General features: G+C 41.3%; 1 protein-coding gene across 4 annotated transcripts in view; it reads left to right on the top strand.

The window, feature by feature from the left end:
• IFT140 (intraflagellar transport 140) overlaps nucleotides 1-18,994 on the top strand; it is a 100,900-nt gene that overhangs the window by 766 nt on the left and 81,140 nt on the right. The window contains exons 1-3 of one of the 4 annotated variants that reach the window (XM_057382824.1): nucleotides 4,172-4,276; nucleotides 16,422-16,597; nucleotides 17,731-17,952. In XM_057382824.1, the coding sequence (XP_057238807.1) occupies nucleotides 16,451-16,597; nucleotides 17,731-17,952 (369 nt within the window). In that variant the 5' untranslated portion in view covers nucleotides 4,172-4,276; nucleotides 16,422-16,450. Of the gene's footprint in view, nucleotides 1-4,171; nucleotides 4,442-9,622; nucleotides 9,743-16,421; nucleotides 16,598-17,730; nucleotides 17,953-18,994 lie in introns of those variants that run through there. The other 3 variants (XM_057382821.1, XM_057382823.1, XM_057382822.1) reach the window with 3 other exon arrangements.

Genomic DNA, 18,994 nt, shown 5'->3' with positions numbered 1-18,994 from the left:
ATTGAAGATAACACATGTGCACTTGTAAAACTATGATATCATGTATTTCCGTGCCCATGTATAATGATGAGTATATAGTGAGCATATGGAGAGCAGTGACAATGTTCATGTTACACCGTTCTTACTGTATAAATATGTGCTAATTTGAAGCAAAGGCAGGTGAGTTAAGAAGAAAAATCCCCCTCACCTCCAGCGCTACACCAGCGCTGCAATAAACAAATACCTGCTCTATAGACACTTGTCTATAGAGTTTTAATTCCAAGCCTTTTTAAAGCATCAGGTCACTTTACKTTAACTGCTAACAAAGATAATTTTTTTAAATTTTACAATGGTACTGTGCAAGATACTTTTTCCCTAATAACATGTTTGTGGAAAGAACGTTAGATCATCCTCTTTTTTAGTCTTCATAACTCATAGCAGGAAAAAAAAGCTCTAGTCCTCTTCTGAGGAAAATCTTTGTAAACTTACAAATAAAGTAATAACTATTTAAACCTCATGATAGTATCTAAATTATGGAAGATTGGGCTCCCACTGAGTGTGTTGCAAGTAATTCTCTATGATGGTAGAACTGGAACATGTTTTGACAAATGTGGTATCACCCACAAATATGCTGTAAAGTGTATTTGTGAGTAAACAAATGTACTGCTAGAAATGGAATTTGTTTTTAAAAATGGTTTGTGTCTCCAGTGCTGGGCTTTGCTTTTCAATCTACATCTTAATTGTTCAGGGGATTTTTAAAAGACAGTATTTTTTAGTTTTGTTATAATCTAGYACAAGATCACATGGCTTATTTTTGCTCCTTGATTTGGCCACAACCAAATTCAACAATACTGTTAGGAAATKATGGATTCTGCATCTCCTCTGCCATGTATTTCCATGGTGCTTTGCCATGAGATGTGAACCACAGAGATGTGGAGCTATGTTCAGCTCTCCAGTTGAAGGTTTCCATTCTCTCTGTATGTAAATAACTTYCCATGCTTGAATAGCCCCATTGCTTCCAGTGGACTGTTCAGGTATGAAATTGCTCATGTGTGTAAATATTTGTGAGACAAAGGCTGACTGAAAAGGAGTTGGACAAGAGCTGAAAGGCAGGGGGGTAGGGTGAAATGTCAAAAGGTATTTGAACTTCCTTTTGTTCAATTTTGATCACGGACCCTCCCTCTTATTCTGCTTTTGCAGACTGGCATACCTATAAAATGCAAATAATCTTCCAGTGTTTGTTGCCATGGTTTTCTAGGCCAGGCAAGAACATTAACTCGGATTTGTCCTTTAAAATCCTGTGTATTTTAAGGTATGAATACAAAATTGCATTTTTATTAGAAATAGGGCAAGCAATGCAGAATGGTCCAGCAGGACAAAGTTAATACTTATTCTTACTTTAACACTTGTGTTAAAGCATCATGCATCTAATGTGCATGATCATTGCTAATTATAACATGGAAATACTTTTCCAAAGATGCTAGATGTAAAAGCCACCAATATAGTGGATGTTCTCTATTTTCCTTGTAGATTGTTTAGATGCTACTACATTTCTTTCATAATTAATTTGTTCTTAAAAGGCTCTAAGGCTGTTTATTCTGGCAAACATAATGAATGATCTTTGTGTTGCTAAAGCAGTTATTTCCCTTGCAGGTAAGAGGTTTTAAATGTAAGGACAGACTGCTGTTGTTAATCCCTTACTGCTTACAGAATAGGAAGCACCTACTCATACAACTTGGATTTTGTTTTGGTGTGTGAGGTCAAGCCCTTACRTGAAGGAAGGAAATGGGCTGTGAGCAACTGCACTACAGCAGCCAGTTCTGGGACTTTAGAGACTAGGAGCTGTTAGGCATCTTTTATGATACCAGGGGCTTGGAACTACATGATCTTTAAGATCTTTTTCAACCCAAATCATTCTGTGGTTATATGATTTKATGAGTAGTAGAAAAGATGTTAAGATCCTAGGATTTCACATTCATTTGTCTATTTAGGATAGAAGCAGGGCTTCTCTGTTGAAACTGAAGAACAGGAAAATTTAATTTCCTAAGTCTGCGCAAGTACGGATATGTAGTTTCGTGATTGGGGAAAATTTTGTGCAACATTSAACCAGCCAATTCTAAGAGCTGTAAAGTGGTCACTTGAGGAGAGGCAGTCAGTGGGTTATTTAAATTACTTTTATTCCAGCCCAGAAAGGGATGATTGACTACATGATTGTTTGGGGCTACAKCTGGTTGTGTATTTCTGACTTGATTGTATCACCTCTTTGTAGCAGTTTCCACGATAGCCTGGTTGTCTGAGAAAACAAGGCATCTGCACATAGTTTGCTCAAATCCTCAAATTCCAGTCTGATGAAATCAAGGCTACAGTGAGAGCAATCAGCTGGGCAGAGGCAAGAGATGAATTGCTGACTCTGCTCTGTGAGTGGTACCTGAGTGAGYTAATGGAGCTATTGCTTGTCCAAGGCTCCACCATGAAGCAATGCCATAAATGAYTGCTAGAGCTGATGCTTTGTAAAGGAGAAGATGAAAAGCTCCAGGAAACAGGACTTGGTTAGTTCTTTTGCTCTGGTCTACAGGGATTGCTGATTGTATCAAGAAGGTCTAAAGTCAGTGTTTTGTCTGTCTGCCTGAAGCCTGCCCATAGTTTTGGAAAACATAMAATGTGTTTCAATGCAGTGTGCCTCTCATTGAGTACTTTTTCCTACTTGCTAACAAAACAGGATTTTTAAATTTTTTTTTTGTTTGTTTCAGAAGAGTCCCTGTGTATTTGGGAGAGGAAACTGATAAACACTATGTGAATTACATGTTACACATGGCCAGTCAACCCCACAGCATTGATGACTGAAAAAGGCCTAGAAATAAAACCCCCATAGACCGGTGTCTATAGAGCAGGTATTTGTTTATTGCAGCTCTGGTGTAGCACTGGAGGTGAGAGGGATTTCTCCTCCTAACCCACCTGCCTTCGCTTAGAATTGGCAGGTATTTATACAGTAAGCATGGTCTAACATTACTATTGTCACTATGCCCACCACTATATATGGGCACGGAAATACACGATATCACAGTTCTGCAAGTATGCATGTGTCATGCTCAATTCGGTGGTCGTGGGGGTCTCCCTCTAAAGAGATACCATCCTCTTCATCATGGTGGACTTTTCACCTTTGTCTTCAGGGCATACACAATGTGATGTTCATTTTTTTTTTCCAGTCCTCCAGGTCTTCATGCTTCATTTTTCAGCTGATTGTCTTGTGCCTCTGCCAAGTTCTCATCAGTGCTCTCTGCTGTTCCTCAGTATAACATCTACCTGTCTACTTCTTCAGAACTTTTTCTGATTTATGCTCCTTGGCAATTTTATGTGTCCACATACTAATCCAGCTGGTTAGATTACATCCAGCAGATACACTGTATGTTACTAGTACTCTATATAAAAACTTATAACAATATATGGTAAGGCTAYTGATAATATATTGAAAGCTATTACATTGATATATGTATATTGATAATATATAAAAAAATCATAGGCCTCATAAGCACCTTGTCATTTTGACATAAACCACAGGTATCAGCATGCAGGAGCTGCTTGTCATAGTTTACCAGGTGTGGCTGCTTTTCATCTGTTTGCATAATGTTGTGACTKCAGAGGAATTACAAATGACTGTGGACAGGACAGTGCTGTGAGGATTTGGTCTTGAATTTCTTCAACCATTTTGAAGGTGTTAGGCCAGCCTGGCTGTTAGGCGTGGCTGCAGGCCCAGCTGTACCTGACATTGGTTGTTGGTGGGATGCTGAGGAGGTGCAGGGTGGTAGGAGGGCTTTATGGGCTGTCTTCACATGCATGTTAGTAGAAAAACTTGATCATTAAGTTACAAAGTTACCGAACCACTTTCCCCCCAAAAAGTCTGAAAGAGCCGCCGAGCTTCGGGCCATACAATTACATATGGTTATGATATGCGTTATATCAGGGAGCTTCAGCCTGGTTCAGGCTCTGTCATAGCGGGTGTTTGGTAGCGTTGCTGGCCGGGAAGGTTTGGGGAAAGATCTRGATTCTCGGGGCAGCAGCACAGTCCATCAGCTGCGATAGAAAAAGTTCCTAACAGGACACTTCATCAAATCCTGAAGAGCGCTCTGAGMCCGGAGCGCAGCGCAGGTATGAGGGGGCGGTCTCACTCGCCGGGACGCGCTGGGCCGCCGCTCGCTACTTCCGCCTCTTTCCGTGTGCCGCCGGGCGGCTTCGGCCATTCCCGCTACTCCTCGGGTCCGCTCGGCAGTTTCCGYTCGGGGCTCGCCCAGTTGTCGGGGTAACGCAAAGCATCGCGGAGCGAGTGTGGCCTGCGGCGCGGGCGGTGAGCGCGGAGACGGGAGAGCGGGCGGCGGACGCTGCCCACGAGCGGGGTAGAGCGGGCGGCGGGCTCTGCAGTCTGCCGGCTCTCCGCAGTAGCGGGGTCGATCGCGGTCAGCCGGAGGTGAGGGGCGCTTGGGCTGTTGCCCGCGGGCGGCTGGATATGGGGCGGGGGCGGCCGAATCCGCCCACGGGCGCGAACGTGGCGGCAGGGCTCGCGTGTTTGACCTCTCGGAGCCGGGGAGTTAGTGGCGACCCTTGTTCTGTGCCGGCGAGTGGCCGGCACGGCCCGGGCGAGGGACCCACGCGGAGTTCGGCCCACTGCAGGAGCTGCCCCATGGCATCAGCAGCCTGGGCTCGGTCTGGCACGGGCTCCCCACTCCATCTCCCTCTGTTCGGGTGCAGGATTCAATCGGGTTTTACCGTCATTTGTTTTACTCGTTAGAGAAGACAGTACATAGTCATTAATCATCTTGTAGCACAGAGCAGTTTTGTATTATCTTCTTTTCCTGGGGCTGGCTATTTTRAACCATTGCAGATTTAAAAACCAGCATTTTTTTATGGGAAGGTATTATAGGCAAACCCCCTGCTTTTGCTTTGGTAACTGTTGAGGCTTGTCAGAGGGTCTTGTTCAGGCAACTTGGACASAGATCCCATTTCACGATGTGCCTGGTAACTGGGGCGCTGGTGAATCAGTGGCCGGGAGCAGCTCCACAAGTACAGCAAAGCCAGTTGCTAGCAGCCTTCCTTAAATGTTGAATGTGCTGATGTGACAGAACTTAAAAGGAGCTTTATAAGAATTGTCCCCAAAGACAGAATAGCATTTTTTCGCCTGAACATTGATGATTGTTTTGTGAAATATGTCTACTTTTCTGGCTCGATGCTGTCATTTGGAGTTGCTAGGGCTCTCTGTAAGTGTTCATCTCTGTGAACCTCATGGAGTTCAACAAGGCCTCATGCTAAGTTCTGTACTGGCTTGTGGCAATTTCCATTACCAGTATAGGCTGAAGGATGAACAGATTGAGAGCAGCTCTGAGAAGGACTTGGTGTGCTGGTGGATAAAAGATTGGAAATGACCTGGCAATGCACCCTGGCAGCCCATATACTCCCGTGTCCTSGGCTCATCCTCATGGCGTGAGCAGCAGGGAAGTGGGGAATTCTGCTCCCCTGTGATGCCCGAAAAAGGCCTAGAAAAAAACCCCATAGACCGGTGTCYATAGAGCAGRTATTTGTTTATTGCAGCGCTGGTGTAGCASTGGAGGTGAGRGGGATTTCTCCTCCTAACCCACCTGCCTTCRSTTAGAATTGGCAGGTATTTATACAGTAAGCATGGTCTAACATTACTATCGTCACTATGCCCACCACTATATATGGGCACGGAAATACACGATATCACAGTTCTGCAAGTATGCATGTGTCATCCTCAATTCGGTGGTTGTGGGAGTCTCCCTCTAAAGAGATACCATCCTCTTCATCATGGTGGACTTTTCACCTTTGTCTTCAGGGCATGCGCAGTTGCGATGTTCATGGTTTTTTTTCTAGTCCTCCAGGTCTTCATGTTTAATTTTTCAGCTGACTTCTTGTGCCTCTGCCAAGTTCTCATCAGTGCTCTCTGCTGTTCCTCAGTATAACATCTACCTGTCTACTTCTTCAGAACTTTTTCTGATTTATGCTCTTTGGCGATTTTACATGTCCATATACTAATGCAGCTGGCTGGATTACATCCAGCAGATACACTGTATGTTGCTGATACTCTATATAAAAACTTATAGCAATATATGGAAAGGCTATTATTGATAGTATATTGAAACCTATTACATTGTATATTAATAAAATGTAAAAAGCTATTACATTCTATATTGATAATATATAAAAAAAAGTTTATGGAAAGTTTTCAATCATAGGCCTCATAAACACCTTGTCATTTTGACATAAATCATAGATATAATTTGCCCCCTTTCTTTATTCTTTTGTGAATTCTTTCACAACCTCATAAGGTGGTATTAACACTTATTTCTGAAAATATGTTTCTCTTTCCAATCTGTTTCTCAACTGCTAGCTCTTCCAATAATGATATGAAGTCTTTGTTCATTTGTACTATCACAGAATACATTGATTACACATGTACAGAGGATCATCAGTTCCAAAAATAAAACTCCTGTAAATAGTTGTTTTAGCTAATTAAAAATTGGAAGCCAGGATGTAAATGTTAAGCACTTTTGCATGTTGCTAGATTGTATGTATGTCTGTGGCTATTCGCTCTGACTGACCTACGTAAGTACAGCAACTAGTATTCACTAGTGTGCAAACTCCTCTCATTTGTGCTGTAATAATATATATGGCATACAAATAGTTATGCCATTGTTTTGAGGGGACAAGCAAAGATATATTGGATCAGACCCATGGTAGGGGGACAATCTTAGTCTAATTGTTGGTGCTGTCAAAACAGCTAAGATTAGGCCTTGATGAAAAAGCATTAACTGAAAAGGAGGTGGTCCCATAGGGGAACCTAGCTTCTCACATTGGTGCTTATGTTCATACAGGGAATATGGGCTTAACTCAGTTTGATTGCTAGAGGGTACTCCCAGTAAAGGCTGGCATAACTGTTGTACTTCTCCATACAACCAACAATCCCTTATTCCAGTATGGTTGGCTATGGATCCAAGCAAAGCTACATAATTGTTAGTATCAAAAGTTACAGTAATTGACCACAAAGCAACAAAGCACAAAAATACCTTCATAATTTAGAACTGAGCTTCTGTTTCAGTCCTTCAGCATCAATAGGTATTGCAGTCTAGGAGATTTCTTGACGTAGGTATAGTGGATCCGGATAGGTCTCTCTTTGACATGAACTGCAGTGAAAGTCATCAGAAGGACTTAGAAAGGTCCGTCCCACTTCTCCTGTAGATGATCACATGAAAAATTCTTAATATATATCGAGTCACCAGGATCTGTTGCATGTATTTTGTGATCTGGTTGCTTAGGTTGGTTTTCACACACAATATTGAATTTCTGATGCAACTGTTTATTTATTGCTTTCAAATACTCATTGATATATTGATTACCTACTTGAGCCAAATTTCCATCATGGGTACCTAGGGATAATTTCATTTAGCAGTACTTTTACTACTTCTCGAGTTTTGTTTGTTCTGCAAGGGAATGCCTCTGGCCACCCAGGGAAAGTGTCAGTAAGCCCAACAGATATCTGAAACCCCCCTTTATTGGGAGTTCAGAAAAATCTATTTGCCATGCATCCCCTGGAAAGGCTCCCTGTCAATCACCCCTTGTTCTAACTTGACTGTTGTATTGGGATTATTCTTCAAACAAATTTTGCTTTGTGAGGTTACTTCCTTAATAACCTCTAACAGACGTGGGCCTGCAATCCACGTCTTGAGATGCTGGTAAAGAGTATCTACACCCTAGTGAGTTCTATCATGTTTAGATTTCACATAACATTTCAAAGTCTTCTCAGGTATCACCAATTAGCCTGTTTCTAACTGCCCCCATCTGTTTTCTAAAAATTTGCCTTTATTATCTTGTAATTTGCTTGTTGGCTCATATCTATTTCAGTGGATATCAAGGCCATTTTCATTGAGTTATTTCTTTTAGCAGCTAATTTAGCTTGGGAATCTGCAAATTTCTTACTTTCTTCAGGGAGAGTGTTACCTCTAGAGTGTCTCCAGCAATGTGTATTTGTCACTTGTGATGGGAGTTTCACTGCTTCAAGGAGTCTGTGGACATTGGTTACATTTTTGACAATTTTTTTCTGTGCTGTTATGAGTCATTTTTTCCAAACTGCACCATGAGCATGGACAATCCCATAATCATATTTGGAGTCTGTGTAAATATGGATGATTCCGCCTTTGGTCAGTTCTAATGCTCAGGTTAGGAGTATCAGGTTTACTTTTCGAGCTGAAGCTCCTGCAGGTAATGGATTTGACTCTATTACCTCAGAGACAGTGGTCACAGCATACCCAGCCTTCTGAGTCCCTTGCCTCACAAAGCTACTGCCATCAGTGAAACAGTTGTCAGCATCTCTTCTTTCAGATCTGGGTGGCTGGAGGACACAGGCTCGATGGTTTCCAGACAATTGTGTATCTCTGGTTCAGCTTCTGACTTTCCTTGCAGAAAGGAAGCAGGGTTAACAATGTTCATTATAACTGCTGCAACTGCCCTGAGGCATGCAGGCCACCCCCTGCTCACAGTGTCCAGTTGCTTGGAAAACTATGCTACTGCCCTCTTATAAGGGCTCAGCTGCTGTGCTAAGACTCCAAGAGCTGTCCCCTGCCTCTCATGTGAGAACAGCCAAAAAGGCTTACTCACATCAGGAAGTCCAAGGGCTGGAGCTTTCATAAGTTCACACTTCAGTTCTTTGAAGGCCTTATCAGCTGCAGGAGTCCATAGCACAGCATTTTTGGAGATTTTCACCAGCTCATACAAAGGTTTCGCGATGAGTCTATAGTTTTGTATCCACAATCGACACCTATCTGTCATTTTAAGGAAAGCACAAAGTTCTCTTACAGTCTGTGGCTCAGGTGTTTGGCAGATTGCTTTTTTTCCGTGCTGTTCCCAGGGTTCGTTGTCTTCTAGAGATTTCACACCTGAGATAGGTCACCTGTTGTTGCACCAGCTAAGCTTTCTGTGGAGACACTCTTTAACCATTTAGTCCCAGAAAATTCAAAAGGCTCACTCTCCACTCAAGGCATTCTTTAGAAGTTTTTGTGGTGACTAACAAGTCATCCACATATTGCAGAAGTGTACTTTCCCCAGGTGGTGATTGCCATTGCTCTTAATTATTTTAGCCAATTGGTTTTCAACGAGTGTGGGACTGTTTTTGAACCCTTGAGTTAACACTGTTTAAGTAAGTTGGCTTTTCTTTCTTGTAGTAGGATTTTCTCATTCAAATGCAAAAATCACACAACAATCACATCATTGTCTTCTGTGATAGGTAGGCAAAAGAAAACATCTTTAAGATGTATGACTGAAAACGAAATTAAATCCTCTCATAATTTTGTTAGTAGTGTGTAAGGATTAGCCACTATCAGGTGAATGCTTTTAGTAATTTCATTGATTGCTTGCAAATCTTGCACTGTCTGTCGGTTCTATTGGGTTGGGGTTTTTTTTTTGTTTTTGGTTTTTTTGTTTTTTGTTTTTTTTTTTTTTTTTTTTGTTTTTGGTTTTTGTTTTTTTTTACTGGCAGTATAGGGGTGTTGAACTCTGACTCATATTATTTTCTCAATTTTGTATTCAAGTAGTTTTAAAAGAAAGCATTTTCTGGTTGGCCCGTGGCTCCCTGAACTTGAATGTATTTTTCACTTTTAGGTACCAAGGCTTGATTTAAAACTGAAAATGTGGATCCAGTACCGATTAAAATTCAACTTCTTTTTCATTCCCTAGCTGCATTTTGACCAGCTGATCTGCTAGGGTAAGGTCCCTGTCATTCATCATTATGCACAGTGGCAACAACGGTCCCTGACCCTTGATTTGCCAGTTTAGGGCACTGGTTTTTCCGGTGTCCCTCCTCTTTACAGAATGTACACTGATTTGGTTCCAATTTAGATTGTGGTTGATTCGAGCCCCCCTCTGTCGTTTATGCCTCTGTCTCTGCCTTGACTACTCTCACTATTCTGATGTTGATCTAAGGCAGCTAGTATAGCTGTAGTCAGATTTCTCTGTTCCTGCTTATCTCTGTTATTGTACACTCGCCAAGCCTGCCCCACTAACACTTCCAGATCCCTGCTTGCAGGCTTTTTCATTTTCTGAAGCTTAAATCTAATGTCTGGACAGGATTGCTCTAACATTAGAGAAATTAATTGCTGCTTGTCCATGTCTGATGAGGAGTCTAGGGTTCTGTATTTATGCAGGGCTGCATGGAGTCTGTCTATAAAAGCAGTGGGAGATTCCTGCCTTCCGTGCTTCACCTGGAATATCATTGACCAATTTTTCAGGAAAGCATTTTCTAAGCCTACTTCGCTATTTTATTTCTGCCTCCACCTTTGCTTATTACTAATTCTTTTTTTTTTCTGTAAGCTCTGACAATATCAAATCAATATCAACCCAATCAGGGTCCTGATTTCTCACAACCAACTCACACCTTCTAGTGACTTATCAGAGTCCTTTCCGTAATTTTTAACTATTCTCCAGCTATTCCGATCATTAGTGGAAAAGGGAACTTTCACTTGCATAGCCTCTTCCCCCGTACCTATCATTTCTCTCAGAGGGGCTACTAAAGGCAAAACTTCTTTTGTTTTACTTCTTGTCCGCACTGCTATCGGGGTCCCTGAACTTGTTCCCTCCCCAGGATCATTTATCTCATCTTCACTACTGCTAGAGCTGGAAGCGGGGAGCAGTCAGAGAATGTGCTGCTGGGCCTCACATAGTTTGGCAATAAATCCTGAACATCTACAACACGGTCTTCCTCATATCTGTTTGCCAACTTCAAACACCTGCATGCAAAACAACACTTCTTTATTTCTCACTTCCAGAGGGTTAGAGTACATTCTAAAGGGCTCTTTTTAACCATTTGCTTACCACTAGAACTACCTACTTTAATGTAACCTTAAATGCTGGTGATTACATTTCATAGAAAAAAAGCACAAAACTTACTGTCGTCAGCTCTCAATCCCTGAGAGATGTTGCAAACAACACTTAATGCACAACGGATATCAGGGGGGCAACCAACTCCAGTATTTTCTTTTACAATTCAGACACTAAATATGCACCCAAGAATCACATAACCAGAGGATATTGTAACCGCACAGTACTCCAAAAACAAAACAAAGCATGGGAGTCTGATAAGTAAAAGGAGTGAGATAGAGTAGCGGAACAGGACATAAATTAAAACTGCTAGCTAAGCTGTACCAGTTCTTGGCAGATACACACTGTAACCACTGTAAAGACACAGACAGTGAAAACCTCTGACAAACACACAGCAGCCCAGTAACTGCTGTTAGCGCACAGATAAGAAACACTGACTTTATACAAAACACGCAAAACAACACATACAACAATCAAACCCAAAAGACCCAGGCTAAATCCAAACCAAAAGTCTTCTGATTTCCTTTATGGGCTTCTGACCCCACCTGGGAGTCTCCAAACTCCTTCTGTCAACTCAGGAATTTCACCTGTGATACGTGCCCGCCATATGTTGTCACATACATCTTATGGGAACTTCTCAAACAAACCAAAACCATTACAAATCAAAGTGCAAATACCTTAAATTTTTGCAGTCATCAGTCCTTGCCTACCCCCACAGAGAGCCAGTGAAGTGCGGAGTCCCTCCAAGAAAATCTCGGGGGCGCCCGAGGGAGTCCCCAACTCCAACAGATCTTGCAGCCAGGCAGAGAGGTCCTGCCGCGCTTTGTTGCCAAAACTGATGCCCGAAAAAGGCCTAGAAAAAAACCCTATAGACCGGTGTCTATAGAGCAGGTATTTGTTTATTACAGCGCTGGTGTAGCACTGGAGGTGAGGGGGATTTCTCCTCCTAACCCACCTGCCTTCGCTTAGAATTGGCAGGTATTTATACAGCAAGCATGGTCTAACATTACTATCGTCACTATGCCCACCACTATATATGGGCACGGAAATACACGATATCACAGTTCTGCAAGTATGCATGTGTCATGCTCAATTCGGTGGTCGTGGGAGTCTCCCTCTAAAGAGATACCATCCTCTTCATCATGGTGGACTTTTCACCTTTGTCTTCAGGGCATGCACAATGTGATGTTCATTTTTTTTTCTCGTCCTCCAGGTCTTCATGTTTMATTTTTCAGCTGACTGTCTTGTGCCTCTGCCAAGTTCTCATCAGTGCTCTCTACTGTTCCTCAGTATAACATCTACCTGTCTACTTCTTCAGAACTTTTTCTGATTTATGCTCCTTGGCGATTTTACATGTCCATGTACTAATGCAGCTGGCTGGATTACATCTACCTGATACACTGTATGTTGCTGATACTCTATATAAAAACTTTTAAATRTAAGTTATAAATATATGGAAAGGCTATTATTGATAATATATTGAAASCTATTACATTGTATATTAATAATACATAARAAGCTATTACATTCTATATTGATAATATATAAAAMGTTTATGGAAAGTTTTCAATCATAGGCCTCATAAGCACCTTGTCACTTTGACATAAACCATAGGTATCATCTGCCCTGCTAAAGTGAGACCTCAGATRTGCTTCCAGCTCTGGGGCTCCAGCATAGGAAGGACATGGATTTGATGGAGCAAGTCCAGAGTAGCCCACAGAGATGCTCCATGGTCTGGAGCCCCTCTTCTATGGAGGCAGGCTGGAGTGCTTTGGGTATTTAGCCTGGAGAAGAGAAGGCTCTATCAACACCTCATTGCAGCCTTCTAGTATTTTAGGTATCCATTCAGTGTCAGTGCTGGTAGCTCAGAGTGCAGTTACAGTGCAAAGCTGCTGGTTGATCTTTGGGTGGCCAGAGCAAGAGGCTGTGAACTGTTATGACCCTTTGCATAACAAAGGGCACTGGGACCTGTGGCCCAGCCAGGTGAGGGACACTCAGAGACACTCAGCAGCAGCTGACAACCCACAGACTTTTCTGCCCTTAGACTGAAAGGCTGGAAAAGCCAAGGAGTTCCTTTGTTAGAGGTTCCTCCTTGGAGATACCAGCTCGAGCCGTGATTTTGTTACTGCACCAAAATAAAATTATTTTAAGGTTTCAGACATCTGAGACTGCTATGGGAAATGTAGGGTTGAGCTGGTAAGGAAACCTAGTCTGACTGTGTAGGTGTGGAGATGTCGCTGTGCAGGACCTCTGTGCAGGACCTCTGTGCAGGACCTCTGTCCCAGCTCAGGTGGTGTGAGAGTGACTGTCAGGGTGGCTTCTGGATGGCTGGGCAGTTAACAGGGGCTTATAAGAAAGATGGAGAAAGACTTCTTACCAGGGCCTGTGCTGACAGGATGAAGGGGTAATGGTTTAAACTGGCATATGTTTATAGATTTAGTTTAGGGAATAATCAAGAAAAGTTTTATTGTGAGGGTGGGGAGGCCCTGGCACAGGTTATTCAGAGAAGCTATGGCTGCTCCATCCAATTGTCCAAGGCCTGATTGGTTGGGGCTTGGAGAAACCTGGTCTAGTGGGAGGTGTCCCTGCCCATAACATGAATGAGATCCGCTTTTAAAGTCCCTTCCAGTCGCAACCATGCTCTGATTCCATGAGCTCTAACCATTTTTAAGAATTGTCTGTGGGCTGTTTCAAAGGTGTCTGTCAGATGTATCTAATATTGAGATTAGGYATGGGGCTTGGTCATGTTCTATTCCAAGCCACAAAATGGTTAACTTTTTCAGAATTTTTTTTTTTAAACCTTGAAAAAATAGAACATGCAGTGCCAGAATAGTTTGTAGAGGCAGTGTTACTTGGTTTTCTTCATTCTTTGAAGACATTTTTTAAGAAGGAGCTGTCAAAGCTACAGTGTAAATACATGAGCTGGCAGTAAACATGTGAATAATGAATTCCCAAGATCACAGCAAGAAAATGAATGTTTATTTAATTATTTTTACACCACCGAATAATCCACTTATTTAAGCCATTTATTTATTTGTGTATATCTGTCTGCTGCACAATTCTGTGTAGTTACTGTGATGGTGAAGAGTATTTTATGTTGGGGGTTGTCCATAATTTACATGACAGTATCACTGAATCTTGTTTTAGTAAGTGCAAGTCTGTCTTTTTAAATATACACAATATTGATTGAAAAATTGTTCTTTCTGTCTATTAATTCTGAAAGCTATATCAGTGAGCTGATCAAGAGATGCAGTTTGGAAGCTTCATAAACTTACTTCTGCCACTTAAGGGGATTGAAATACCTGAATATTAATATTTATGACTACAGATATAGGGAGCACTTAAAAGTAGAAAATGGTGGCCAAAGAGAAGACATTACAGTTGTAGGGCTTGTGTGGTAAAACTGTTATTTCATGAGATAATGTGGTTTTGATTTCATTTAGGCATCTTTTTATTTTAATCTAAAGTGAAATTCTTTATTGTTTCAAATTTTGAGCCTATATGAAACTTATAGTCAAATATGGACTAAATCCTTCTTCTGTTAGAGGCAATAAGGAYTGAAATAGTTCTATGGGCACAGTACTCTGAAAAAGAACTGAAGATGTAAGAAAGCTTTTAAAATACATGAAATCAAGATGAAAAACAGTCAATATTTTGTTCAGATAGTTTGTTGGGTTTTTTTTTTTTATGGCGATCGAATTAGACCCACTTTGATGCTATTTTGGGAATGCTGAGGATTTTGAAGGATAGTGAAGATCTTGTTGAAAGATGAAATGGAGTGTCTAGACTTCTCTTTTGTCTCCTCTTATGTCCAGTAGTTGATGTTGTTCCTTGCATGTATCAGAGGCAAGATAGAGAACTGCCAACTTACTGAACAGGGTTGCCCACCTTTTTAATTTAAGTGCCCAGCAAATTAGTTATTTTAGGCACTGACAGAAGATTTGAAGAAAAGAGAACTTAAAAGAAGAGTCTGTTCATGCCCATTTTACAYCCTGGTGACCTAGGCAAGTCTCACTGCTCTGCATGTGTATGCCTGCAGGTTCTGAACTCRTGGTTTTGCTGTGGAGAAGAAAATGTCTTTCCCCTTAAATGTTAGAGGAGTCTTTTAAACATTTCATACTTGAGGGTTTTGTGTGTGTCTGTGTGTGTCTATGTGTGTGTGTTTGTGTGTTTGTTTTGTTTTTTGGGGAGTTTTGTTTTTCACCAGGTCTTGGCAGGGTGCTGTCCCCGGGGAGGAGTAACCCCAAGCCYCAGTGCAGGCTGGAGGCTGCCCTGCTAGACAGCTGCCCTGTGGAGAAGGACCTGGGGGTCACCAGCTACCCCTGGCCAGCCATGTGCCCTGGGGCCAAGGTGCTGAACCCTGGGGTGTGCGAGGAAAGGCTTTGTCAATGGGTCAGGGAGCGGATCCTGCCCCTCTGCCTAGCCCTGTGAGACACATCTGGAGCATTGTGTCCAGTTCTGGCAGCTGAGGGTGTTCAGCATTGAGAAAAGATGGCTGAGAGGGGCCCTCATCCCTGTCTGTCCCTGTCTGCAGGACGGACTCAGAGCAGGGACCAGGCTCTGCTCCATGGGGGCCCAGCAATTGCACAAGGTGCAAGGGCTGAAACTGGAACACAGGAAGTTTCATCTAAATATGAGGAAGRATTTCTTTATTGTGTGGGTGACTGAGCACTGAACAGGCYGTCCAGARAGGATGTGAAGTCTACCTTGTTGGAGATAGCCCAAAATTGTCTGGACACTATTCTATGCCATGTGCTCTGGGAAGATCCTGCTTGAGCAGGGAAGTTGGACCAACTGACCGACTGAACTGTTCTATGACTCTGTGATTATTTGCTAGTAATTCAAGGTGTTTAGCTCCAGCTGTTTTTCTTTTGAAACCGAGACAATTAGATCCCATGACACAAATCACAAACACCATCTCTGTGTATAAATTATTACAGATTATTGATGACTCCCTCAATTTCAGACCCACAACTCTGAAAAAGAGTTTTGTTCTCATGTTCTTTTCTGTGTAACATCAGCACTTACTGACTATTTTCATTAAAATATTCGTAACAGTTCCAATGTAAATAGCAGATAGTGTGATTTAAAGTAATCCTGTGTGATTTTAACAGTACAAACTCCAAAGTGGTAACAACTGTTAAAACTTGCTTTTAAAGTCCACATGTGGGACTTTACARCATAAAAAGAGTTCAGTCTGTACATTAATTAACATCTTTGGATATGAAGCAACTTTCTGGTAAATTCTGAGTTATTTCAGAGTCCTTTGAAGTAGGYCAGCACAAGCCACTGGTGAGAGGCTGGTACTGGCCTATACACACCGTGAATCTACAGAGTATAAGGCTCAGTGTTTCTCAATTTTTTTTTTTTAAATACCACTCTGACCTTTCTCATGTCTGTGTAGCATGTGTAACAAGACAATGCTGTAGTTTTATTTCCCCCCTGTGTTTTAACCATACACATCATTATATATAGTACATAAATAAAATATAATATAGCATATATGTAGTATATATGTATTATCTATGTAAGCATACTTGTTTGAGATGTTTGTTTTCCTTGTACAGGTGTGCAGTCTGTGACAGCTCCTGTTGTTATGGCTGTGTACGTGGATCATCGAACAGATGCTCCTGATTCCATTGCCTCCCCTTCCYATATAGCATGGCACCCACTTCATCCACTCCTGGCAGTTGCTTCCATCAGCACAGCAGCTGGGGGCTGTGTGGATATCTACCTTGAGCAGGTGAAAAATCAGCAACTTTGCTTTTGTTTTTGATACAGAGTCAGGGAATCACARGATGGTTTGGGTTGGAAGGGACCTTAAAGATCATCTTGTCCCAATCCCCTGCCATGGGCAGGGATACCTTCTACTGGGCCAGGTTGATCCAAGCACTGTCTAACCTGGCCTTGAACACTTCCAGAGGTGTGAGAGATACATGAGAAATCACAGCTTCTCTCAGCAACCTTTATAATTGTCCTAATTAAAAATTTCACATTTTAATCTCTATTTTTGCAGCCTTACTTATCCTCTTTAATTCTCTCTCTGGATGTTATTTACTGTCTATGTCCTGTGTAYCTATAACATAACAAATTCATCAGCCACTCATTATATGTGTTTTTAAAAAGATCTTAATAATTAAATTGATGTTCCCTTTGAGATTTTATGTTTACAGCCTGTAAGTCTTGTCTGTGATGGTTACTGATTTGCTTTTTGCTTCTCATAGTGTGAGAATTTCAGGCTTCTAAGTAAATAAACTCATGTTGCTGCTGCTTTTTGACTCTTAATAGAAYATACTAGGAAATGAAAATTAAACAAATCATTCCACCATCTTGAGACTGAACTGATTTGTTGGACTCAGCTTGTTCCATTTAAGTAGGTTGCTTCCTAGTACAGTGTCTGTCTGTGGACAGGTATTTCTTTTGCGTACTCTAACTTTTACATGAGAGTGTTGTGTAAGACTTTGGTTTGCGTAATTTTTAGGAAATAGCACTACACTCTATCTAGCAGCAGACTTACTGAAACATGTAAGTCTGTTAACATGAGTAGCCTATAAAATGTGTACTTTTCAAAGTATTCTGAAAAATTGTCATCCAAGTTTTACAAATGGAAAAATAAATACACAGAGATGTTAAATGATTTGTGAAATATTCTTGCGAACCACRCCTAAAAGAGGATCTGCCTTTAAGAACTGTTGAAGCTTTAGATTATGTGCTTTATTCTTTACAATAGCTGGAATTTCTTTTTACCTTGAAATGTGCTCAAAGCCTTACATCATTTATACAGGAGAGAAATCTTGATATTGACTGGGCTGGGAGTCTGAAGGTTTGGCTGCTGAGTTTCAATTGAACTGAGCTAACACTGATTTCTGTTTACAGGGAGAACATGTGTCTGATTCTCATCTTGAGAGAAGCTTTGAGGTCACATTACTTGCCTGGCACCCTTCCAGACCCATTCTGGCATCAGGATGGGAGACAGGAGAAGTTCTGATACTGAACAAACAAGATAAGGAGCAGCACACTGTACCCTCAAATCACMGTGCCAAAATCATGGTCCTGAGCTGGAGTACAAGTGGTACCTGCCTCGTATCTGGGGATGGGGTAAGCAACTGAAATGCCACATRTGTGCTTGATGTGGAAGCTCTGTAATGGGAAAGGATCATGGAATGGAGATGCATGGGGAAGGGAGGGTTGTGTGGGAGAGAAGTTTCCTTTCCTTAGGTACAAATTAAAACTGTTAGGGAATAAATTCAAATATTAGTGTTTTAACTTTTTCTACAATATTTTTCTGCAATTAAAGAATTACTGTTCTACAATTTTTCTTTAACTAAAAGTGTGTCTAACCTCAGYGAGTACTGAGTGTTGATGAAGGTTTAAGGCTATTTCATGGATGGAGTAATTGAGGCATAGACAATTTGAATTCTTTTGCTCCTGTCCATGCACAGATTTTGTGGCAGGCTCGGGAATAAAGCCCAGATGTTGAGAAAAAAATTCCAGCTACAATATATTCATCTACGGTGAGTGCCAAGCAGTGCTCACTTAAGTACAGGAAACCCATGCTAATCTTTTTCTGGTTTTATTAATGCCTTAAATTGTGTCAAATTGATTGTATTGCAAAATGTGACACTCCATTTCTTAATGAGCTGGTTGTCTTGTCCTTTTATATAGTGAAGTGAGAAAGCAGCTATTGAATATTTAGGATTAAGTATTCATAGAAAATTCTGATTTTGGCAGTTCTTGAGTCAGCAAATGAAGAAGAAAATGGTGGKTTTTTCCCTGTATTTTCCCTGATACAAACTTGAGGTTGCCCCAGAACTTCAGTTCTGCTCTTACCTATATATCAGAATTTTTACTCTATATAAATCAGAGGAAAATATTATTTTGATTCATTGTTTGTAAAGGTCTGCAAGTTTTTGTTTGTAAATTCAAAATTGAGTTAAAAAAGAATTTATCATCTTTATTAGAAAAGGGGAAGTTCTGCCCAGGCAAAAGATGGACACATCTCAGTATAACTGAGGCCTTAATCATAGTGAAACAACACATTAATGTAGACAGAGCTTATATTTATGAACAATATTATTTTCAAATTGATTTCCAACAAGTGTCATTATGCTATGRTTTGAGTGCAGCATAGATATGTTTA

This window comes from Malurus melanocephalus, unplaced genomic scaffold (assembly GCF_030028575.1).
Source record: "Malurus melanocephalus ecotype Western Australia unplaced genomic scaffold, MMel_1.1 scaffold_588, whole genome shotgun sequence".
In the NCBI taxonomy this organism is placed as follows: Eukaryota; Metazoa; Chordata; class Aves; order Passeriformes; family Maluridae; genus Malurus; species Malurus melanocephalus.
The sequence above is the reverse complement of the archived record's forward strand: the minus strand, read 5'-3'. Positions and strand labels throughout refer to the sequence as shown.